General features: G+C 37.7%; 1 protein-coding gene across 2 annotated transcripts; it reads right to left on the bottom strand.

Annotated features, from left to right (window-relative positions):
• Nucleotides 1-13: 13 nt before the first annotated feature.
• On the bottom strand, nucleotides 14-23572 carry LOC108266615 (interleukin-1 receptor-like 2). 2 transcript variants are annotated; one of them, XM_053680862.1, is made up of 12 exons: nucleotides 23461-23572; nucleotides 22342-22482; nucleotides 11998-12205; nucleotides 10588-10777; nucleotides 9601-9757; nucleotides 9207-9269; nucleotides 8275-8416; nucleotides 8044-8186; nucleotides 3058-3201; nucleotides 1968-2126; nucleotides 1688-1807; nucleotides 14-993 (listed from the first exon to the last, which is right to left on the bottom strand). In XM_053680862.1, exons 1-12 carry the CDS (start codon nucleotides 23483-23485, stop codon nucleotides 551-553), a joined length of 1935 nt encoding a protein of 644 aa, XP_053536837.1. In that variant the 5' UTR covers nucleotides 23486-23572; the 3' UTR covers nucleotides 14-550. The 2 variants fall into 2 exon arrangements, with proteins under 2 accessions (XP_053536837.1, XP_017325656.1); XM_017470167.3 differs by lacking the exon at nucleotides 1688-1807 and having other exon boundaries at nucleotides 23461-23568.
• Between the last annotated feature and the right edge of the window lie 2277 nt (nucleotides 23573-25849).

Genomic DNA, 25849 nt, shown 5'->3' with positions numbered 1-25849 from the left:
AATGTCCAACAAATTTCTGAGTAAATAAATAAAATATTTATTATCAAATTATTTTATGTACACACCAATAAATCTGTTGTATAGAAAAAGCTTCTGACAATGTTAATAAACAATCTGTTGTGCTCCGAGGTTGTGTTTGCTTGCTTTCTGTTGCCATCATGTGGACAGACCCAGATATATATACCTAATTCTAACATTTGCCATACCTTCAACCACTCCGCTAGTTCATCTTCACCAGATTATTGGATTCACCTGGGACTTTGTGCCTTTTTCCACTAAACAATCTGAACCAGAACCAAAACCTATTCAATTGGCCAGTGGAGTACATAATGGTATCTAAATGGAATATCATGGAAATGGGAACTCCTGCATATCGGCTCACAGAACATGCACCACAATACACACAGAGATCACAAGTTTGTATCCCGGCAATGGCACAGCTGTCCATGGCCTGGATCAAGGAAATAAAATTGGCTGTGCTGTCTGGGTGGGAGCGATGTTATACTCTATCTCCCCTGTCAGTTACAATGTCCACCATCACCATGCAGCTTTAAACTATAACAGCTGTTCTGGGTTTTTGCACTGGTGGCATTCGATAACGCATCTGCTTCCAGAATTTTCCATTGGGCTCACTGGTGTAGTGCTCCTTCCACTTGAGTATCCCCTGAGTGTGCCTAACATAGCGCAGTGATTCAGGGAACAGAGCATCATCCATTTCTCCTCCCACCTGGACTAGGATGACCTGCAAGCACTCTTTCACCAGGGCATCATACAGACCCACCCAGCACTCGTAAGGGCCCCAGTTCAACCGAGATGATTCAGAGAGATCTGCATCAGTCGCTGTTATGTTGTTGTTTAAACTTAAGTGCTTAGGTGGTATTTTATTTAAAAGTCCCCCTTCATTATCTGAAGGCCTTGTGAAAGCCTGGGATGGAAGAACAATAATTAGCCGCCGACTCTTCCCAACTGTTTCAGAGATGACGTCATGGACCGCTGTGGGAATTAAAAAAATGGAATTTTCTTAATACATTTATTAGTTATGTTTTTGAAACCAACTTTTTTTTTGATCTTGAAACAGTTTACATCTTTGAGAATACAGAGTTTGCTCTGTAGCAAATATTTTTTGCTCTGCTGTGTTACTAATTCTCTTATCTGTAACCTTTTAATGTTAAATGTAGGATAGTAATTTGGGGGGAATTATATGGGAACTTTATTTCATTCCCAACAGTGCATGTGTCTGGGATAAGAAGCATGACCATAAAGTTGAAAATGACAGTTATGAGAACATATGAACATTCTTTCCATATAAAAAATGTATTAGTATGTCCAGTTGTGTTCTCTTTTTGTACTCATGGTTACTCACATTACATCAATAATGCGTTATTATCTGATTTTCCTATTGCCTTGTAACTAGTGTGTGTAAGTACTCCTACGAACTAGCACTGGTTCACTCCAATCCCCTTGTTCAGTTTTCTGTTTTCTTTCATCCATCCATCCATCCATCCATCTTCTACCGCTTACTCCTTCTTCAGGGTCGCGGGGGAACCTGGAGCCAATCCCAGGGAGCATCGGGCACAAGGCGGGTACACCCTGGACAGGGTGCCAGTCCATCGCAGGGCACAATCACATACACACTCACACACCCGTTCATACACTACGGACACTTTAGACACACCAATCAGCCTACCATGCATGTCTTTGGACTGGGGAGGAAACCGGAGTACCCGGAGGAAACCCCCGCAGCACAGGGAGAACATGCACACACACATGGCCCCGGCGGGAATGTTTTCTTTCATATGTCTCTTAACTGATGGAGACAAACAGCAGCACTAGTATCACACTCAGCTACATTAATAGACAGTTACATGAACTGTCTAAATCACTTTCAAACTGTTTCTCAACACAATAAAGGCAAGTAAACTCAAATGTAAATACAATCTAAATGAAAAACTGTACAGTAAGTGTACCTGCGCCTGGTAGTGCATCCCGGCCACTAATGAACAATTTGTAACCAAGTCGATCCTCCAGAACCTCCGGGAGGACATGCAGGGCAAAGGTTGTTGCAGAAGACACTCTCTGATCATGACCATGGAGGTAACTGACATAGGCATCATACAGTTTTCCATCTGTCAGGTTAAAAACAGCAATGAGCAATTTTAAAATGCTGTTCACAAACACTGGAATTTTATATAACACTACTACACTGAGGTATTTGCAGATATCAGCAAATTGATGAGTTCTGATTTTGCAAACATGAATGTAGATTGTGAACGCTGCCTTTTTCTGCAATAAATACAAGTAGGAAAGAAGCTGAACAAAAACTGAACTCATTTAAAAATAGGCTAGATAAGGACTAGGCTACAGACATTCTGCTAAATAACCTAGAGATTTTCTAAATTAGTTTACAGATTTGCTAAATAGCCAACATATTTTACAGAACGACTATCACATCCAGATGTGAGTCTGTTGCCGCAAAGTTAGAAGCACACATTGATATATAATGACTTTGTAGGCTGTAGCTTTACAATTTCCCTTCACTGGAACTAAGCAGCCCAAATCTGTTCCAGCATGACAATGCCCCTGTACACAAAGCGAGCTCCATGAAGATATGGTTGGAGTGGAAGAACTCGAGTGTCCTGCACAGAGCCCTGACCTCAGCTCCATTGAACACCTTTGGGATGAACTGGAACCTCCTCAACATCTCAACATCAGTGCCTGACCTCACTAATGCTCTTGAAGCTGAATGAACACAAATCCCTACAGCCACGCCCCAAAATCCATTGGAAAACCTTCAATATGTGTGTGGTCTGTTATAGTAAGAGCATGGAGACCAACTCCATATTAATGCCCATGGTTTTGGAATGGGGTGTTTCAGATATGGGTGTTGTGGTCAGATGTCCACATATTTTTGGCCATATGATGCACATTTCCTTCTCAGCTCTAGACAACCAGCTGAGATTTGCATATGCAAATTAATCTTCTTAATGAAGTCTTGAACGTATTGAAGCTAAGCATATTGAATTGTTTGTCACACATACTTCATGCAATACTACTCACCATTCTGTTGTTTCAAACAAGGGCTGAGAGTCCTATAAGCGAGTACCAGGTCCACTTTAAACCGATAAAACAGCAGGAACCCCAGTGCTACTATTGCATAAGCAGTGAATACCGCCAAAGTCCAATACAGCCATTTCTGACTGGCTGTTAAGGGGAAAAAAGGTCGCAATAAATAGCTGATGAAATGAATGAAAAGAATGATCAATATGAAAATCAGAATGGATATTTAATGTGTACTTCCATAAGTATTGGGACACCTGCTTTTCCATATAATACATTATGCAGTTTTAACTATAGTACAACATTTTTCTGCATTTCTCTGACTTGAATATACTTGAGTGTGAAGGTCTTATGTCATCTACATCATCAAATTGACTAGCATGCCAAGGTTACTTGACATGTGATAAGCTTCAAGATGTTTCACCTAAACCATTTCAACAGAGTGGTGAGAAATACATTTAAGAAAGAATCCACTAGCTCCCTACCTAAATAATATGTGTTTTAGGTGATTCTACATATCTCCTATACACACAAATAAAAGATCTGCATTATTATTATGGAAGATGTTGGAGTCCTGTTGTTATGTTCATAGAGAAGCCCTAGTGTGTTCTTTATCAGAAAATCACAGTCAAAGGTACAAGACGGGGTCAGAGAACAACCAGACAACATCAGCCTAAAGTTTCCAAAATCAAGGAAAACAAGAGAGGGTCAAAACAAAGAAGTTGTATGAAAAAAGAAGAAGTGGTAACATGGGAAACTAAGGCTTGGACACAAGACAAATTGTTTGCAAGGAGGAACAGAAAGAACAGGACAGGAACAGACAAACTAATGACAGGCTGGGGCAGAGAGCGGACTAGTGCAGAAACCAAAAAAAGCACATGGCAAAACATACAGGGAAACAGTACAAAGATTAAGCATTGCAACAGTTGCCATCTTTGGAAATGTGCCAAGTGTGGAAGCGTTCATGATACCTGTCATGTTTTTTATTCTTATATGATTAATCCACAAAAAAAAGAACAAATTAATCCACATAATAGTTTTGTTTTAATAAACTTTGAATTATCTTCGAATAATTAATCAATAATGATGAGTAGAGGAGATTTAGCCAATATTTTAATGTTTATATATGTTTCATTTACTACTATGACTATATAATTGTATGTATTTTTCTTATATCTGTCTTTGGGTACCATGAAAGATACTTGAAAAAATATATATATTTTTTTCTAACATGCAATAAAAATGAAAATCTATGATGTCAAGTCTCTTGAAACATAAAAAAGAAAAGATATTAAAAGTTTTCACTGACCAACTTACTTGTATTTTGTAAATATAAACAAATATAGTATTTGATGCCTTCAACACACTCAAAAAATGTTGGGACAGAGGCATGTTTACCACTGTGTTACATCACCCATCCTTTTAATTACACTTTTTAATCATTTGGGAACTGAGGATACTAATTGTTGCAGTTTTGCAAGTGGAATTTTTGCCTATTCTTGCTTGATACCAGACTTCAGCTGCTCAACAGTCCTTGGTCGCCATTGTCTGAGTTTCCTCTTAGTGTCATGTTCTGTCACAACAGAGAGGCGGAGACAGATGCAAATGCAGTTTATTGAGTTTTAATATATAAAAGTCCAGCAAACAATTCCAATACGTAAGGCAAATTCAGAGTCAAGGCAGGCAAATGAGTCAGGCGATTGGCAAACAGGATATCATAGAGAAACCAAAATACAAAAGTCAGGGAACAAACAAAGTTAAAAAAAAAGAATAGCAATACAGGGGGGTGGGGGGCTTGGTAATGACAGAACACAAAGGAAACTGAGCAATTACTTCGGAGGGATGCAGTGACAGAATGAGTCACAGTGCACAGTACTGAATGTGGAATTGTGAACAGGTGCAGACAGTCATATGATGTGGTCAGGTGAGGTGCAGTGGCTGATGGGAAATGTAGTCTCTAGTCCCTTTTCCGGTATTTCCATGACAGAACTCCCCCTTTAACGCATGTCTCAGAAGAGTGTAATAAGTTTAGGAGGTGGTTCTGGACACCCAGACCAGATGTTCCTAAGAATTTTCAAATCCACTTGATTGTCTTCCCTCGCGGGGCCAGATGGAGCACAGATGCGGGGCGATCTCTTCCATACCACAAAGAGATGACATGATATCCCCAAGCTGGCTTGGGTGTGGAGCAATGGCTACCATGCAGCCAGCGGGGGGAAAGAAGCTCTAGAGGGGGAAGTGACGCTCTCTGCGAGGTCAGAGGGGGGAGCGAAGTTCTCAGCGAGGCCAGAGGGAGGAGCAATGCTCCTCACAAAGCATGAGGGGGGAGTGATGTCCACCGTGGAGCAAGTAGGGGGAGCGACGTGTGGCGAGAAGCAGAGAAACGTCTTTAGTGGAACATGGAGGCAAAACGATGTCCTCAGCCGAGCAGCATGGCGGAGCGACATCCTCAGCCAAACAGGAAAGTGGAGTGACGAAGAGAAGCCTGGTGTAGTGGTGTCCAACGCGTGCAGAGAGTCAAAGCGGAGTTTTTGGCCTCAACAGGAGATGGAGCAATGTCCTTAGCTGAACAGGGAGACTGAGCGGCGTCCTCAGCTGAAAAGGGATGCTGAGCCGTGTCCTCAGTTGAATAGGGAGTCTGAGCGACATTCTTTGTTGACTTGGCAGGCTGAACGAAATCTGCAGTAGGGGACGGTGGGTGGGGAAAAATCTTACGGATGGCTTAAGAGGCGGTCTTGTTGGCCTCAGACAAGAACTTGGCTTGAGAGGTCACCTCATTGACCTCTGGTTGGAGCTCAGCAGGGGAGACAGCCTCTTGGGTCTCAAGCTGGCGCTCTGGAGATGAGGTCACCATGTTGACCGCCAGCTGGAGCTCTGCAGGAGAAACCGCCTTGTGGGTCTCAGGCTTGAGCTCTGGAGAAGAGGTCGCCACGTTGACATTCGGCTGGAGGTTGGCAGGGGAGACTGCCTTGTGGGTCTCAGGTTGGATCTCTGGGGATGAAGTCGCCATGTTGACCTCCGGCTGGAGCTCTGGAAATAAGGTCGCCATGTTGACCTCTGGCTGGTGCACGGCAGAGGAGACTGCCTTGTATGTCTCAGGCTGGAGCTCTGGGGATGAGGTCGCCACATTGACCTATGGCCGTAGCTCAGCAGGGGAGACCACCTCATGGGTTTCTGGCTAGAGCTCTGGAGATGAGGTCGCCATGTTGGAGCCCTGCAGGGGAGACCACTTCATGGGTGATGCACACCCATACCATCACAGATGCTGGCTTTTGCACCTTTCACTTATAACAGTCTAGTTGGTCTTTTTCATCTTTGGCACAGAGAACTCGACGCCTTTTTTTCCTGAAAACAAATTGAAACGTGGACTCCTCTGACCTCAGCACACATTTCCACTGCCTTTCAGTCCATCTGAGAGCTCAGAGAACTCATTGGTGTTTCTGCATAGAGTTGATGTGTGGCTTCCTCCTTGTGAGTTTCGGGTTGCATTTCTGGATGCAGCGGCGGACAACGGTTTTCATAAGTGACAGCGGTTTTCATAAGTGACAATGGTTTTCCGAAATACTCCCAGGCCCATTCACTATAGATGGTGAAAGACCTAAATTCTTTGCAATCTTGCATTGAGCAATGTTCTTTTTGAACTGACTGACAATTCTCTCATGAAGGCACAAAGTGGTGAGCCACAACCCATCCTTGCTTGCAAAGACTGAGCTTTGGGTGGATGGTCCTTTTATGCCCAATTCTGATACCCTCCCCTGTTACCAATTAACCTGATCCTCCAAAACTTTCAGTCTTATTTTGCCTCTTTTTTGTGTGTGTTGAAGGCATCAAATTCTAAATTTGTTTATATTTACAAAATACAATTAAGTTGGTCAGTGAAAACATTGAATATATTTTCTGTGTACTTTGTCAGTTAATTAAAGTTTCAAGAGACATAAAATCACAGATTTTTTGTTTTTATTCCATTTTAGAAAAAATCCCAACTTTTATGGAAATTGTGTTAGTAAATTATTATTATTATTATTATTATTATTATTATTATTATTATTATTATTAGTAGTAGTAGTAGTAGTAGTAGTAGTAGTAGTAATAGTAGTAGAAGTTGGTACATCTTAGTCACCTAATTTGAAGAAAACCTATGATTAGATTATGGTCAGATATATAATATAATATAGTATAATATATAAATAAATGTGTTATAGATATATAACACATTTACTCTACAGCTAACTGTTTTGATGAGGAAAATATACATCACTTATCACAGTTATCTGGCTAGCCTGGTGCTAACAAAAGTCAAACATGCAGGTGTCCATTTATTTTTTCACTTCGTCTTTTGGATGTGCCGAAGTCGAAAATGATGTAAATTCCAACAGTGATTCCAACCAATTACAAGGTGAGTTAGAGTGAATAAGAACATATCAGCTGACAAAAGAACGATTAACCTCATAGGAAGCTAAAGATCTGCTCAAGTTTTCCACTTTGAAGTTGAAGAAAAGCTGAAGAAAAAGTTATTCTAACTGATCACTTTTATCCTATGATGAAACATTTCTATCCCGATGGGAGTGGTCTCTTATGCTATGGCCTTCACACTCACATATGGGAGCCACATTTTGGAGCAATGTGTTAGACAGCTATTTTCCAGTTAAGTGAATATCTTTTCAAAGAACAGTGTTCATCACATGAGTACAGTTACAGACACTTGTAAAATCTGTGTAAAGACACACTGCTTTTCTGGTGACTCATGAGGCACGACACTTTACTAACACACTATGTTATATTTTCCCTTAATTTGAATTATTTCTTTAATAATCATAATATAACTTAAACTGCCTATCAATTATTTACAGATTGTGACAGATGCTGGGATTTAGAGTGACTTTCCACTGTCTTTGGTGGGACACGGCAACATTTTGCTTGGGCATTTTGCAAATAGGCATGTGTGTATGTATGACATGAAGTTATCCAGTGTGTGTAGTAACTCACATTGAATAAGTATTACTGTGCCGTTGTCATGGCCTACAGAGTTGAGGACGACACACTGAAAAGGGATGTTCAAGAATTCTTGCTGAACTTCAAGAATGGTAAGATGAATGTGGCGATACTCCACATTGTTTTCTGTTGTACAGCTAAGAGCAAGCAAACGAAAACATCAGTATAACACACACTTCATGTATTCATTTCTCTGTGATATACACCACACACTTTGATACTTACCTATTATGAGTAACAAAATGTTGTAGGTATTCCTCAGTAAACTTGCCGTTCATCAGCCAATAAGGGCTGGTTCTTTCCTCAGTATCCATTTCACAGGAACCAGGCCCAACAAACACTTTGCAGTTTAACACCTGCTTTGAACCTGCATTAACAAACACACAAACACTTCAACTGACTGGCCACTGCAATAGCAGTGCTAAAATGTGCCAAGAATATAAAATAGTATAATTATAATAACAGTATAATTTGTCATGCACTATAAAAAAAGAGCCACAATCATTAGTACTACTCTTCACAGCTGGAAAAGATGCAGTGAAAATGGTAAATAATTAGCTTGTTTGAGAATTACCACTATTGGTAGTTATATACAATCTAGGTTTTATGTTATTTATTTTAGCTAGACACAAACCCAGAGCATGTATGCACTTGAGTGTCTTATTTCCTGAGTTTGTACAGATATATGAAAATTCTAAAACGCCTAAATTGTTGTTTTCAATACTTGAAATGAACCTTGGGTAAAACACTGCAGAATATTTCATTTTTACAGTGCAAGTGGACAAAAATTAAATTCAGTAAAAAAAAATAAAAGCATTTTTTTTTCTTTTTCATTAACATTATAAAGATACTAACTTTAAACTAAAAAGTAATTTTTGATTCCATATCAAATAGTAGGAAAAATAATTAGGAAAAGTCCCATATGGAAGGTAAGGTAGAGTGTAAGCATGGCCTTTATGCACGGCATGTGCAGTGTGTTAGACTGCAATTTTGTCAGTACTACTCTTACTACTAAGTGATGTTACCCCTGCCATAAAAGATAATGGCATGTTATTAATAACCTAATAAACTGGTTACTTTTGTAACACTCTTTCAAAAAATTACACTCACCAGCTTCACTGTACAAATAGGAGATTTTTTTCATCAACAGTACTCACCCAGTTTCACAACAAGAGTTTCCTGTCGTGGTTTTATGACTTTTGGCTTCTGTGGAACAGGACCTGTTCACACAGCAGTGACGGTTATGAGGTGTTAAAGAGGTCATAGCATGCAAATGAATTTTAACAAGTGTGAAGTGTTTTCCTTTTAAATGCAATCTGGTTTTCTGCTAGATACAGTGACAGGAAAGTGTTTTACATCACCAGGATTTTGGTTAAAGGCTGCCATTATACCATGAGCCATAAGTGCATAACTGACACACTTGTTTCATTTAATCTAATACTGTTATTTAATTACCTTAAATGTTACACTACACTGAGCCATAGCGTGTGTGTGTGTGTGTGTGTGTGTGTGTGTGTGTGTGTGTGTGTGTGTGTGTGTGTGTGTGTTTACTAGTATGAATGAAGACGTTCTTGCTCTGAGCCACAGTGTATGAAGTTCCATTATAGGTGAAGTTCATTAAGCAGGTGTACACTCCTTTGTCATCCTCTGAAACTCTGCTGAATCGAAGCTTGGCAGTTTTCTTAGCCCAGCTAAGAGGACTGCAATCCTATTACGTGAAAAATTAAAACAAAAATCAAATACAACCTATAAAGACTCAGATAAAATCATGTGAGGAATGATATGCAGTACACTCAGAGCTCAGTGTATAAGGTACACCAACCTTTCCGTTACACTCATTAGCCCTTTTATCTATCGTACTGTTTTATAATTACTGACCATCTGTGTCTGAATAATTTATCAGTCCATAAGTCTACTGATGACTGGATATCATTTGTGGATAACAGTGGTGGATACAGGTGTGACCAACTGAACATATTGGGCACATTTATTAGGTATACCAGATAAAAGGAAATAGTAAGAGCAATGCTTAAAAAAGGCCAACATATGTAGCTACATTTAATTTTAGCATCTCAAAATTTATTACTCACTGGATTCTTCAGATATAATATGAGTCAAAATATCACTACTACACAGTATAAGATGTTTTAAACATAGTTCATTATTGAATTAATTACATTGGCTGCCACATTTCCTCCATCTCTTATTTACACTCTCACCTGTACAAATCTTTGTGAAGGAACAGAAGGAAAGATTTTTGTGTGTTTATGATGCTAATAATAATAATAATGAATTGGGATGAAAGATGAACTGGATAAGGTGTTGTGTAGTTTAAACAACATTTATTCGACATTTTTTACTGCTACCATCAATTCTACTCAGAAAGCCTACGTTATTGGGACATTCTTCCCTCAGTAAAGAGCAAATCAAAGTAAATGAACATTGGTTAATGCAAGCTCCTTGATGCAGAAAGAACAGTTAGTCTTTATAGTTTATTAAACCCAGGGAATGTCTCATTTGACAGTCTTTGCAAGATACCTTCATCCAGGTCCAGCCAATATTGGAAACTGAATTTAATTTGTCAATTGTCCTCATGTCTTCACTGTCACAAAGAAGATGGTCATTCGTGTTCTTCATTAGGATCACATCTGAGGTCACTTGGGGACATTTGCTCTTGGACACAGAAATGGAAAAATGTGTTTCACAAGGGACGTCCTTGTCACTGCAACTATTAGAGAGGAACATATTGTCTGATTAAACAAGATGCAGAACACCATTTCATGTATAACATTAACAGATGTGAAATGTCATGAATTCCTTTTCTCAGCATGCTTTGCACTTCCTGGTATGTCCGATTTCCTGTCATACACCTGTGCTTTTGCTCTAGTGTTGACTCCGCACCATCCTGTCATTGGCTAGTTGTCCTATTGTGTTCATCTGTTCTGTGTCAAGTCCTCAATTAGCTTGTCTATTTATACCCTGTTGGGTCTTAGTATCATTGCAAAGTCTTGTCGATTATTTCATGCATTTCTTAGCCTTGATTTGTTCTATTAGATTTCTGTTTTTTAGACTTGTAGCTATATTATTGTTTTTAATTGTGGATTTTCCTAGGATCACTTTGCCTGTCTGTATGTGACCCATGTTGGATTTACCCAAACAAAACCCATGCTGAGTTTATGCACTTGTGTCCTGCTTCATTTGCCAGCATATTTAATAAAGCTTTAATTATACATTGAAATTATACTTTAATTATACATTGTTCCTCAGGGGTTCTTATGAATGGTTAAAGGGTCTACTTGGATTTTTTTTTAATCCAACGGAAACTTAATAAAACATTTCAGGGTGGTTAAGTGGTGAAGACTCTGTACTACTGATTAGAAGTCGTATATTCAAGCTGCCACTGTTGGGCCCTTGAGCAGGGCCCTTAACCCCCCTTAAACTTCTCCAGGGACTGCACTATGACTTGCACCTGCACTATGACCCCAGCTTCCTAACAAGTGGGCCATGCAAAGAAAAGCATTTCACTGAACTCGAGTGGTATGTGTGACAACAATTGCTATCTTCTTCTAAACATGGCTGGAATGTTATTTCTTGTCTTATGTGCTAATTATGCAAACCGCTTTACATCACACACACACAAAGACTCATTTCTTGGAAACTCCCTTGTCTTTAGAGCTGAAAACTATGAGCATGTGGTCTATGAGCAAAAAACAGTTGTTAACAGTAGCTTAAGCCTCAACACAAATAGTCTGCATCTACTTTTCTCCATTTTAGGTGTTACATTAGAGGAAAAAAACATGGAGAAATTTCTGTTTAGTAAAGACTCACATTTCATGTGATCCATGATTCCTCACTGAATTATTCCTGCAGCTTCACTCAGGTGGGTCCAAGTAAAAATACACTGAGTATAAATGTGAAAAGCCCAGCCTATTTATCGTGTTGCCATACCTGTAATAACATGAGTAGTTTCCGCTGTGTGACTCCTTTACAGGGAAGAACCACAGTGACTGATCTATAATTTTTATTCCTGCATCCCAGTCCTGGTTCAACTCTCGAGTCCAGTTCACAAGTACCACTTCATCTTCATAACATGTGGAACACTTAAGGATAAACACGTGACCCTCACTGATCTCTAGCTGCTCTATGTCCATACAGCCTGAAAAGGAATTAGAGAACAGGGAGGATTTTGTTATAAAAGAGTGCTTTTCATGTTTCCACATTTTCACTGGGAAAAGTTACTCTTATTCGGAGATGGTTTACGCACATGCATAAATTGCACGCATCATTTTCTCTGTTCCTCATTCAGATTATGTGAATGACCTTAAAGGCAATTTAAAAATATAATATATAAAAGATTAATGGATCAATGCTTATGAACAAGACAATGGCAAACATTGAAATATACATCAAATAGGATTCTAGTATATTGCCAATATGTTGCTGCATTAATAATCCTAGATGTAATAATCACTTAGTCACTGCTTAATTTGTTTAATTTACATTTAAATCCATCATCATTATTCAGCATCCCATGAAACAGCAGTTAATTCACTACATCCTATCATTTTATTTATTTATTTATTTATTTACATTAGAATGTCCAAAATATACATTTCAGATCAATATATTGTAGTTACATTCATGGCTGGACATATAAATACATAGATATTTAGTCAAATCTGTATAGAAATGTAGTTTTCAGTCCAGAGATCAGAATTTTGAAATTAAGATATTTGAAATAAAGAAATATTGTCTAGGTGCAGTCACATGGGCTTTTTATATTAGCTCGCTAACTCTCACCATTTCGGATATAAAAAAAAATAAAAAAATGAAAGAGCTTTTTCACTGACTTTGCTACAAATACAGCCTGAAGACATAACTTCGAAAAGGTAAGGACCTTTGTATTATATCATTTGGGCTGAGCTAACAATAAAAATGTGCTAAAGTTAAAGAACAGAATCACGTTACTGAGACATGCCTCTGTTTTGCTCAAACTTGTAAAATGTGTTGTGAAGATCAGATAGATCTATAAATAAAACAGGGCTCACTCACACCTCATTGTCATCTCACCTGACACTAATTTCTCCTTCAAATTAACTGCTAATCCCAGAGGTTCACATACTTTTGCCACTCACAGATATGTAATACTGGATCATTTTCCTCAATAAATAAATGGTCAAGTATAATATTTTTGTTATAATATTTTGTTAATATTCACAAACGTTCAACCAACATTGTAGGTAAATATTGTTTTATTTACATGGTATTCAATCTGTGCTCACTGCATTAGTGTATTTGACTGTATTTTTCATTGCAGATGGAGCTGCATGATTTAGAGAAGACTTTTACAATCTGAAAGAAAAAAATTATTTGAATATTAATGTTCATGAGTCCACCATCAGGAGAACACTGAACAACAGTGGTGTGCGTGGCAGGGATGCAAGAGAAAGCCACTGCTCTCCAAAAAGAACATTACTGCCTGATTGTAGTTTGCAAAATATCATGTGGACAAATGTTTTGGAAAAATGATTTGTGGATGGATGAGACCAAAATAGAACTTTTTGGTTTAAATGAGAATCGTTATGTTTGGAGAAAGGAAAACCTTATCCCATCTACAAAACATGATGGTGGTAGTATCATGGTTTGGGCCTCTTTTGCTGCATTTGGGCCTGGACTACTTGCCATCATTGATGGAACAATGAATTCTGAATTATAACAGTGAATTCTAAAGGTAAATGTCAGGACATCTGTTCATGAACTGAATCTTAAGAGAAAGTGGGTCATGCAGCAAGACAACTAAGCACACAACCAAGTCGTTCTACCAAAGAATGGTTAAATGAGAATAAAGTTAATGGTTTGGAAAGGCCAAGTCAAAAATCTGACCTTAACCTAATAGAAATGTTGTAGAAAGACCTGAAGCAAGCAGTTCATGTGAGGAAACCCATCAACATCCCAGAGTTGAAGCTGTTCTGTACTGAGGAACGGGCTAAAATTCCCCCAAGCCGATGTGCAGGATTGATTAAAACTTAGTTGTTTAGTAATGTTTAAGTTACAGTTATTGCTACACAAAGGGGTCACACCAGATCCTGAAAGCAAAGGTTCGTATACTTTTGCCACTCACAGATATATGATATTGGATCATTTTCCTCAATAAATAAATGACCAAGTATAATATTTTTGTCTCATTTGTTTAATTGGGTTCTCTTTATCTACTTTTAGGACTAGTAAAAATCTAATGATGTTTTATGTCATATTTATGCAGAAATTTAAAAAATTCAAAAAAGGGTTCACAAACTTTCAAGCACTACTGTATGCGTGACTCAAACATGCGTTTTACATTTACAGCATTTGGAAGATACCTTTATCCGGAGCTTACATTTACTTACAACTTTCAAGACTCTCAGTTCATTGTTCGGGTTTTAAGACTAAAAGTGACTGGGCTTTCTCCGTGGCTGCTCCAAGGCTTTAGAAGAGTCTTCCTCTTCACATTAGATCTTTCACTTCCGTTTCTGTGTTTAAATCCTCTTTGAAGACTTTTTGTATTCTTATTCTTAAGTTTTAATTGAGCGTGTAAATTTTTCATTGGCCCTTTTTGGTTTTTGTTTACTCTTTTCATTTGTTTTAATTCTATGTCATATTTCTTGTACGGTACTTTGGTTTCAACATCTGTTGTTTTAAATGTGCTTCATAAGTCAATAAACTAAACTTAACTGAACTAACACAGAACCCCAAGTTATGCAAGCCTTTCATGGCAGCTCTGCAGCCATTGGTGTGTGTGTGTGTGTGTGTGTGTGTGTGTGTGTGTGTGTGTGTGTGTGTGTGTGTGTGTGTGTGTGTGTGTGTGTGTGTGTGTGTGAGAGAGAATGGGTGAGTGAGAAACGGTGTAAAATGCTTTGTAGAACTGCTAAGGTTAGAAAAGCGCTATATAAGTTCAGATCATTTACCATTTACTTTCAAAGAACAGTTTGTGCCCAAGTCCCTCTTTTTTTAAGTGTATTATCTCACCTGGATACTGTACACTTGTACCTAAAAAGTGTACAGTGTGAAATAATCATAAAGACCATGATGCTCATTCAACACTGCTTGACTCTTTCTTTCTTTCTTTCTTCTTCTTCTTCTTTTTTTTTTTTTTTTTTTTTTTTTTTTACAAGTGTAGAAAAGTAATGACTTATAAGCACACTTAGGTGTCAGAAAAGGGTGGGTTTCCTTCTGCTTCCTCTGAGGTTTCTTAAATATAAATTGCATCTGGATTTCTCTAAAGCCACTTTATGACAATGCCAATGCTTGTTAAAAGCTTTAAAGCACTGCACAAATAAAACTGAAATTAATTAAATATACACAGGAGAAAATGACAAAATATGGAATGAATACAAATTAAACTATCTATATACCAAACACATGTTTTACATTTACAGCATTCGGCAGATGCCCTTATCCAGAGTAACTTATGTTTATCTCATTTATACAACGTCTTCTGTCTCAATTAGGCATTTGTGATACAGCTTTGGCCTGGTTTGCATCATATCTCACAAATAGACAACATTTCATCTCTATTGGCAAATTAAAATCACGCACTGTTACTGTCTCTCAGGGAGTTCCCCAAGGTTCCACTCTAGGCCCACTCTCATTTACATTTACATTTATTTATTTAGCAGACACTTTTATCCAAAGCAACTTACAACTGAGGACATACAAGCAAAGCGATATGTCAAGTGGAGAACAATACAAGTAGTGCTATTTATTATCCATATGCTTCCACTCAGATCCATTATTCGTTACTACGGCATACAAATTCATATTTAGGTAGATGTCACCCAGATCTCTCAGCTCCAAACCCTCTACTCCCCTTCCTCCCTCTTCCCTAATAAACTTCCTTCTCGATATTAAACACTGGATATCAGCTAATTTTTAAAAATCTAAACGGTGCAAAGTCCGAAAATCCTCATCACTGGACAAAGGTTGCTCTAAGTAAGGTTAATGACTTCTGTCTGACCACTAATGGCACTGACATTTTTCCATCTGATACTCAGCACATTTACATGAACAACAATAATCCAATATTAACCCAATTAAGACGATACTCTGATTAAGAAACTACCATGTAAACAGCAATTTTTTATTACCTTAATCCGATTAAAGTCATACTCGAAGTAAACACAAATCGAATTATGACATTTGGAGTACTCCTGTTTTACTCGCATTATCGACGTGCGTTACAGACATGTACACACCTTAATCACACTATTAACAGCGTGTGGGAGTTTTCACCGCATTTTGCGACAGAACATGATCACACACGGCAGTGCTCAACCGTTTGACGACAAACAAGAGAGCACGGCTGCGTCCCAAACCTCGTACTTACCTACTATATAGTATGCGAAATACGTGCATCTCAGCTACTATTCTATGGTAGCACTACTTGTATTGTTCTCTGATTGATGTATCGCTTTGCTTGTATCTTTCTCATTTGTAAGTCGCTTTGGATAAAAGCATCTGCTAAGTGAATAAATGTAAATGTACTATACAGCAGGTAAGTACACGGTTTGCGACGCAGCCCACGGCTTCAAGCAATCGTCTATTTGCACGTACAGCATGACAAATAATTAACTGCATTTGAAGCGTTCGTAAAAATTAAAAATAAAAACACCCAAAACTGTATACGGTACCATAACGAAGACGAACTGTATGTCGATACGTGAAATTCTAGAGGGAACGTCGGACGGCGTGGCACGGTGACGTAATGACATGTGCCCTTAATGTTCTCTAACATGTAAAACGGGAACATGAAAGGAGTATTCTAAAAACAACTAATGTAAACACCTTAATCACAATATTGTCTTACTCAGAATAAGGTCAATAATTAGATTACTGCTGTCCAACCTTGGTGTTATTATGGACTCATCACTGAACGTTAGTTTTCATATTTCATCTGTAACCAAAATTACCTTCTTTCACCTCCATAATATTGCTCGCCTCCATTCTTCCCTTAGCTTTTGTCCTCCTGAAACCCTGGTCCATGCTTTTGTTACCTCACATTTAGATTACTGCAATTCTGTTCATTGGTCTTTCGTCACATTCCCTAAATAAGCTACAGTACATGCAAAACTCAGCAGCTCAATTATTATACTCAGCAGCAAATACGCGCAAGTATTTTAGTCGGTCCACAAGTGGTAAAGAAGAAGAACGCCTACAAGCACACAGGAAAAACTACAGAAGATGGCGATAAGTTTAGCTCCGTCTGACTGTGGTAAGAGTCAAATATGGAAATACTTTGCATTCGAGGCGATGACAACAAGCTGTACACTCACTACTTTACATTGTAGCAAAGTGACAAATTTCTTCAGTGTTGTCACATGAAAAGATATAATCAAATATTTACAAAAATGTGAGGGGTGTACTCACTTTTGTGAGATACTATATATATATATATATATATATATATATATATATATATATATATATATATATATATATATATATATATGTGTGTATGTATGTATGCATGTATGTATGTATGTATGTATATACACACATATATGTATATACACACACACATATATGAATGACACTGTTACATTTTTGTTATTGTTGTTTTTGGGCTGGACGGTGTTGAAAATCTTATCCTGACAGAAGTTGTTCACATTAAAAAAAAACAATGTTAGACTGTATAAAATTGTAAATCGTAAATATCCATAATACATAAATATGTCAAAAAAAAAAATCTGAAATTGTTAAACAAAATAATTAGGGAAAAAGAAAACCAGTTATTTCAAAGCCCCTCAGTACTTATCCATTTTCATGCTTCATAAAATTTATTCAGCTCAGGTGAACTAAAGAAAGGTGTAGAATAAATCAGGGAAAACTAGCATATATAAAAGTTCCTCCCACATGCCCCATCTGTGGTTAACAGTGGTTAACACATTCTTTATCATCTTATCATATTACTGAAATGTGCGTATGTTGACACCAGCTTTCTGTAATCCTACCATGTGAGCCTACCATAGGCATCCTGTAAGCCTACCATGAAAACAGGGGCGGACTTAACCAATAAGTGAGTTAAGGGAAATCAGGGGCCCCATCAATTACCCAGAGGCCTATATAAATCATATATAATGTATTAATTTTCTATCATATTTTTTTTGGTTTCAATATCACCATTAAAGTTTTAACATTATTAGTACATCTGCATGAATGCAGGGCTCCCATCATGGATTAGAGTGGACCATTCCATTAGCTTGTCCCTGGCCAGAGTTAGAGAAAATTATAGCAGACTCAGTAGAGCCAGAGTGAGCGCGAGTAGCAAATTAGCAACAGAGCGAAGGTGAAGTTAAGGCTGCAATTAAATAAACCCTAGCGGAGCAGAAAAAGGAGGAAAAAAGAAGAGACACAAAAGAATGTAGCCAAACTCTTTTATTAGTCAGTATCTGTGTATATTAGCTAGGCTTAGTTATTCCCCTGTCACTTTAACTTGGGGTAAACTCTAGAAAAAAGGTACTTTGAGAGAGAGACAGCAAAATAAAGGTTACAAAAGTGAAAGGACACATAGTTGGTGTGTTGGGGCCCCATACCCGGAACTGCTTAGGGCTCCCAAATCACTAAATCTGCCCCTGCATGAAAGCCATACTTGTTCAGTCTTTTTCTGATTTTGCTGTCATGAACATAAATATTTAACGTGCTTACAAAGGCCTATAGGTCACATGATGTAGCTCCTGGGGTTTCTTTATATCTCTGAGTATTAAATGGTCTGACCTTGGACTGAATTTACTAGGACACCCACTCCAGGGAAGATTGGCAACTGTCTTGAAGGCTCTCCATTTGTAAACAGTCCTTCTCACTGTAGAATTGTGAATTTCAAATTGTTTGGAGATAGCCTTATAACCCTTCCCAGTTCGATGAGCAGCAACAATTGCTTCTCTGTGGTCATGGCTGATATATATTGAACAGTATTGAACGCCTCAACATTTTTTTTCAGTAAATATATTTCCTATGAGGCTATTCACATGAAATTTTCACCAGACATCAGTATTAACTCAAGAAATCTGGAAATATAAAGAATCCACAAAATTAAAGTCAATAAATAAAGTTATGCGTAATAAAGTGGAATGACACAGGAAAAAAGTATTGAACACGCTAAGAAAAAGCAGTTCTTCAAGGAAAGGTAAGGAAAGGAACCAGCTGAAATCCATAAGTAATTATACCTTCTATCTGTGCAAATTAATATCAGCTGGGTTAGCAAATTGATGGTCTATAAAAAGGCTTTTCGTTACCAAAGTGTCACACAAGAAACATCTCATGATGTGTAAAAGCAAAGAGCTCTCCCAAGATCTTCGCAATCTTATTGTTGCAAAACATATTGATGGAATCAGATACAGATATATTTCAATACTTCTGAATCCTCCAGTAAGCACCATTGGGGTCATTATCCGCAAGTGGAAACAACATCACTCCATCATCAGCTGCTCACGCACAGGAGCTCCTCGCAAGATTTCTGACCAGGGAGTCAGAAGAGTAGTCAGAAGAGTAGCCCAAGAGCCAAGGACCAATCAGAAAGAGCTCCAGAAACACTTGGAGGCAGCAGGTGCCATCGTCACAGAGAAAACAATAGGCAATGCACTCCACTGCTCACGCTTACTCCACAAGACTCCATTACTAAAGAAAAGGCATGTCGAAGCTCGTTTAAAGTTTGCTACAACTCATTTGGACAAGCCTATGAAATATTGGGAGAGTGGAGTCTGGTCAGACGAGAACAAAATTGAACTTTTTAGCTGTCATACTACATACCATGTTTGGAGAAGAAATGGCATTGCACATCACCCTAAAAACACTATACCAACAGTGAAGTTTTTAGGTGGAAGCATCATGGTGTGGGGCTGTTTTTCATCACTGGCAGACTTCATATAATTGAAGGAACGATGAATGGAGCCCTTTACCGGGAGATTCTTGAGAAGAATCTGCTGCCATCCATCAGGATGATGAAGATAAGACATGGGTGGACCTTCCAGCAGGACAACGATCCAAAGCATACAGCGAAGAAAACACTCAATTGGTTTCAGAGAAAAAAAAAATCAGGGTGTTAGAATGGCCCAGTCAATCACCTGACTTGAATCAAATTGAACAAAATTTAAATACCATATGTTTAGAAGAATTTGCCAAAATCACACCTGAATACTGCGGGCGATTAATTTATTCATACAGGAAGCGTCTTAAAGCTATCATTACAAACAAAGGCTTCTCCACTAAGTATTACATAAATTTCAGTTAGCGTGTTCAATACTTTTTTCCTGTGTCATTCCGCTTTATTACACATAACTTCATTTATGGACTTTTTTCTGTTGTGAATTCTTTATATTTCCGGATTTCTTGAGTTAATACTGACGTCTGGTGAAAATTTCATGTGAATAGTGTCATAGGAAATATATTTACTGAAAAAAATGTTGACGTATTCAATACTTATTTCCCCCACTGTATATATATATATATATATATATATATATATATATATATATATATATATATATATATATATATATATACACACACACACAAACCCTCCACTTTATTAGGAGCACCTGGGTATTGTTATCTAATCAGCCAATCATGTGGCAGCAGTACAAAAAATGTAATGTAAAATATCACGCAGATACAGGTCAAGAGCTTCAGTTAATGTTCACATCAAACATCAGAAATGGGAAAAAGTGTGATCTCTGTTACTTTAACCATGGCATGGATGTTGGTGCCAGATGGTCTGGTTTGAGAATTTCAGAAGCTGATCTTCTGGGATTTTCACACACAACAGTCTCTATTGTTTACACAGAATGGTGTGAAAAACAAGTGTGACAGTTCTGTGGGTGGAAACACCTTGTTGATAAAAGCAGTCAGAGGAAATTGACCAGATTGGTTGAAGCTGACAGGAAAGATAGAAAAGAGGTTACGAGACCGCTTTACAACCACGTTGAGCGGGAAAGCATCTCACCATGCACAAAACATTTAACCGTGTGGTGGATGAGCTATGAAAGGAAATTCTCTTATATCATGTACTCTTATATTATGAACTGTATTAAGACACCTTGGATTCGGGCAATACTGGGTTATAGTTTCTGTTTGTGTGTCTCTGTGCTATCAAATACCTATGATGAATGTATATATTCAATTACCTCTTTGAATAAGCTGATCAACTGCTATCCTTGATTATAGCTATATCCTTGAAATACACATGTATTTCCGTGTCAACATGACACAGGACCTGTTTTATATTATGACTATGTGCTGTGTGTTTTGTTTAAATCTGTCTGACACCTGGACCAGTAGAAACCGTCCACGCACAGCTTCTTATCAGTGTGTATAAAAACTTCTGTTTTGAATGAATAAACCAGAAGTCTCTGTGAACATTCACGCGTCAGTGTGTGTGTTCATTCGGACTCTCCAGGCCTGAGCTCTGCGGTAAACCACACTTTCTAGCTCATAGCAGCACAGAACTAAAAGTTAATAGAAGTAATGGTAGAACAGGCTGATAGGGCTGGCGGAGGTCTGGAAGACGTAGTCTGAGATTGGGAGATTCCTGAGATATTGTCATATATGGAACTCTAACAAGCTACAACAGCAGAAAACCACACTGGGTTCCACTCCTGTCAGTCAAGAACAGGAACGTGAGGGTAGAAAAAAATGAATCACCTGGTCTATTTCCTGATCTTCATTTATGAATAACTGCATAAACAAGTAGGTGTACAAATATTCCGATTATTTTCTTAAGTCATCATTCTTTTTAAAGTACTCGATAAGTGTTATGTTTAAACAATTTACACCTTAACATCCCTCACTCCCACAGATAATAATAATAATAATAATAATAATAATAATAATAATAATAACAATAATAATCCTCATCATCATCATCTTCATAAAAATTCTTGCTATTATTATTATTATTAGTAGTAGTAGTAGTAGTAGTAGCAGTAGTAGTAGTAGTAGTAGTAGCAGTAGTAGTAGTAGTAGTAGCAGTAGTAGTAGTAGTAGTAGTAGTAGTAGTAGTAGTATGAAACATATCACAAAACAAATTGAATCTAATGTAATAAGGAATTCAATTCAGATAATTAACCAACAACAATAAACAATAAGTATGAGGAAAAAAATGAACAAGGGAGTTGATAGGAAACGTCTGGGCTACAGAGATTTGCTCTTACACATCTAACCTATAGTAGATGAGGAAACACGGTTCTCCAAGAATAAAAGAATTTCAGTGTTATGTGGACATTTTTATAGCAGTTACACTGCAATAATAAAAGTAAAGCTTACCTTCAGACCGCAGGGAAAAGGCGAGAATCAGGAGGAAGCCACAGCACCGAATCATTTTTCTCACAAAGCTGACAGAAACTTCTCCTGGAGCGTTGTGAAAACTTTCTGTCCGCATATGTATTTTTATTTGCGACTCGACACCTGGGGGGACGGGACGATATTAATCTTTAGGCTGAAGAAAACCCCAGCGGAAAAAAACAACAAAAAAAATCACAAACAAACCAAAAAAAGTCACCCACAGAATCAGGATTTTTTTTTTTTTTTTTTTTTTTTTTTTTTCCGTCGTGGTTTCTAGAGCTTAAACATCAAGGAAACACCCAGGAATTTCCCACATGAACATAGGCATTCATCATCAAACTGTAACATAGCACGTGGACATTAAACAGTCGATTATTTAGAGACACTTATATAGCTACAATTTAGCCTATATATTTATATTTTACAAATGAACATGACATGGTCAGCTCTTGAAGTTTTTTATCCACTTCCTATTTTTTCTGTCTCTGTGTTGTGTTTAAAGACAATTCAGCTTAAAGGTTAAATAATAAGACATTTGATTCACTTAAAAGCCAAAGCACCATTTTCTTCTTCTCTTAATCATAGGTTCATATGATATAGAATTAGGAGAGGATATACACTATAATAATCTATTTTGGATGTGTCCAAATCCTCATGCTAGGGCACTTAATAGTGTTCCACAGGAGTGCAGCACCTGTAGTAGCGCTGTTTGGAAACACTAGCTGCGTTTACATGGACAACAATAATCCACCCTTAATCTGATTAAGACAATACTTTGATTAAGAAACTACCATGTAAACAGCAATTTTTACTTACCTTAATCTAATTAAGGTCATAATCGAATTAAGCTCTAATCGAATTAAGACATGTGGAGTACTCCTGTTTTAGTCACATTATGGACGTGTATTACAGACATGTAAACACCTTAATCACATTATTATCTTACTCAGATTAAGGTCAATAATTAGATTACTGCTGTCCATGTAAACGTAGTCATTGTTGAAAGCGATAAAAAAAGGATCCTGTAGAAACAGTATGAACTGGACAGCTCAGGGCTGAAGGTCGCAGAGTTGTTACGCACGAGGTCGAAGAAAATCTCACCTTTTCCGGTAAAATGCAAAGTCATACACGCGTGCACCCACACATGCAGAGATCAGATTAAAGCGCGCGAGCTTGATGCGCTCCTCTTATAGCGATGTGCTTTTCCGTTTACCTGCAAACTTTACTTTCACATCTTGCAGTGAAGAGAAAGAACGTGTGGTTTTCATTAAGGCCTGACCTAAACACTGCTGCAAGAGTCAGGCGCAGGAAGAGCCAAGTTTAAGCATCTGTGTGTGTGTGTGTGTGTGTTCGTACATGCGTGAGTGTAAATATACCATGCATCTTAAACCTTTACTAGTTTACGTTCCAGTAAAAGGTTACAGTGAGTCATGGCAAGATTATTGTAATGGTGCTGAAATCTAACCTAAAAAACTAAAATATAGCATATACGTACAATGAAACGCACTTGGGTTAATGATTTAAAATACTCCATTTTAATAAGAAAATCCAGATGTGCAGTCATCTGAAATTTCAGAAATGATAAAAAAAATATATATATACAGTATTATTACTATTACTACAACAACTATTACTACTACTACAACTACAACCATTACTACCAGTGGTGGAACTAGAGTTTTATATATGGGGTGTCTAGTGGGTGGGCAAGGATGCTTCAGGGGTTCCATAGACCACTACAGAAAATTAGCGTGTAACCCTAGCCTGGCATCTAAGTAGTATGAATGAATCCATTGAAGGTCCACTGCTGATTGGAGGTAGAAGTGATAATTCACTTAACCCGGAGTTCTTCAATGAGACAGATAGTATGGTCCAGAGGGGTTACTTGACAAGAATTTTTTAACATTCTATGAACTCTCACATACTGGAGAGTCTTGGGTCACTACCTAAACTGTCCAGCTACATTAAGCCTACATCCAAAACACACTGTATATTAGCGTGCTAAATACTGTAGTACTGTATGTGATGTAGTATGTAGTACATGTAGTATCTCTGTCCGGACTACTGAAATTACTGGTATTGCATGGTTATGTGGCTAAAGCTAATAGCGCCTCAGCTAACAATTACCTTGGTGACAGTACAAATATCAACAAAAAATCTACAGGACATATTTTAAATCCAACTACCAAAATACTGCTAAAATGCCCATGCATATTTAGCGCAAACTCACTGGGAAATTCATTCAGATAGCCCCGATCTCTATCTGATTAACTGCTTGTTAATGGAGCCAAAGGGCTAATGTTAACCTACACAACGACTCAGATTTCCTAAAAGTTGAAACCTAAATCTGATGCTAAATCTTACAAACTTACTTCAAATATGATGTTTTCACCAATCGCAAAAAGAGCTCATGGAGCTGTGGAATTAATCTCTCTTCTTCTTCTGTATGTTCCTCTTATTCTCATTCTTCTGTAACTCGCAACCAACATTAATATTCTTTCTTCCGCGTCCTTGATTTGAAAATGTATCGAGCATCAAAATAAATGCTTCTTTCAACAAAAGGTGAAATGAGATGTCAATCAGCAAACTGCCAGTATCGAAATAAGGGATTTTGGGGTGGGGTGGCACCTGGCACTACTACACCCTATTAGTAATAGTAGTAACAGTAGTAGCAGTAGTAGTAACAGTAATAATAACAGTAGTAGTAATGGTAGTAGCAGTAACAGTAGTAGCAGTAACAGCAGTAGTTGTAGTAGTACAGTAGTAGCAGTAACAATTGTATTAGTAGTAACAGTAGTAGTAATAACAGAAGTAGTAACAGTAGTAGCAGTAACAGCAGTAGTAGTAGTAACAGTAGTAGCAGTAACAGTTGTATTAGTAGTAACAGTAGTAGTAATAACAGAAGTAGTAACAGTAGTAGTAGTAACAGTAGTAGCAGTAACAGCAGTAGTAGTAGTAGTAGTAACAGTAGTAGCAGTAACAGTTGTATTAGTAGTAACAGCAGTAGTAATAACAGAAGTAGTAACAGTAGTAGTAGTAACAGTATTAGCAGTAACAGCAGTAGTAGTAGTAACAGTAGTAGCAGTAACAGTTGTATTAGTAGTAACAGTAGTAGTAATAACAGAAGTAGTAACAGTAGTAGCAGTAACAGCAGTAGAAGTAGTAGTAACAGTAGTAGCAGTAACTGCAGTAGTAGTAGTAGTACAGTAGTAGCAGTAACAGTTGTATTAGTAGTAACAGTAGTAGTAATAACAGAAGTAGTAACAGTAGTAGCAATAACAGCAGTAGTAGTAGTAACAGTAGTAGCAGTAACAGTTGTAGTAACAGTAGTGGTAACAGTAGTAGTAGTAATAGTAGTAGCAGTAACAGTAGTAGTAACAGTAGTAGTAATAACAGTAGTAGTAACAGTAGTAGTAATGGTAGTATTAGTAGTAGTAGTAGTAACAGTAGTAATTGTAATAATAGTAGTAGTAGTAGTAGTAACAGTAGT

Source organism: Ictalurus punctatus, chromosome 6 (assembly GCF_001660625.3).
Source record: "Ictalurus punctatus breed USDA103 chromosome 6, Coco_2.0, whole genome shotgun sequence".
Lineage (NCBI taxonomy): Eukaryota > Metazoa > Chordata > Actinopteri > Siluriformes > Ictaluridae > Ictalurus > Ictalurus punctatus.
The sequence above is the reverse complement of the archived record's forward strand: the minus strand, read 5'-3'. Positions and strand labels throughout refer to the sequence as shown.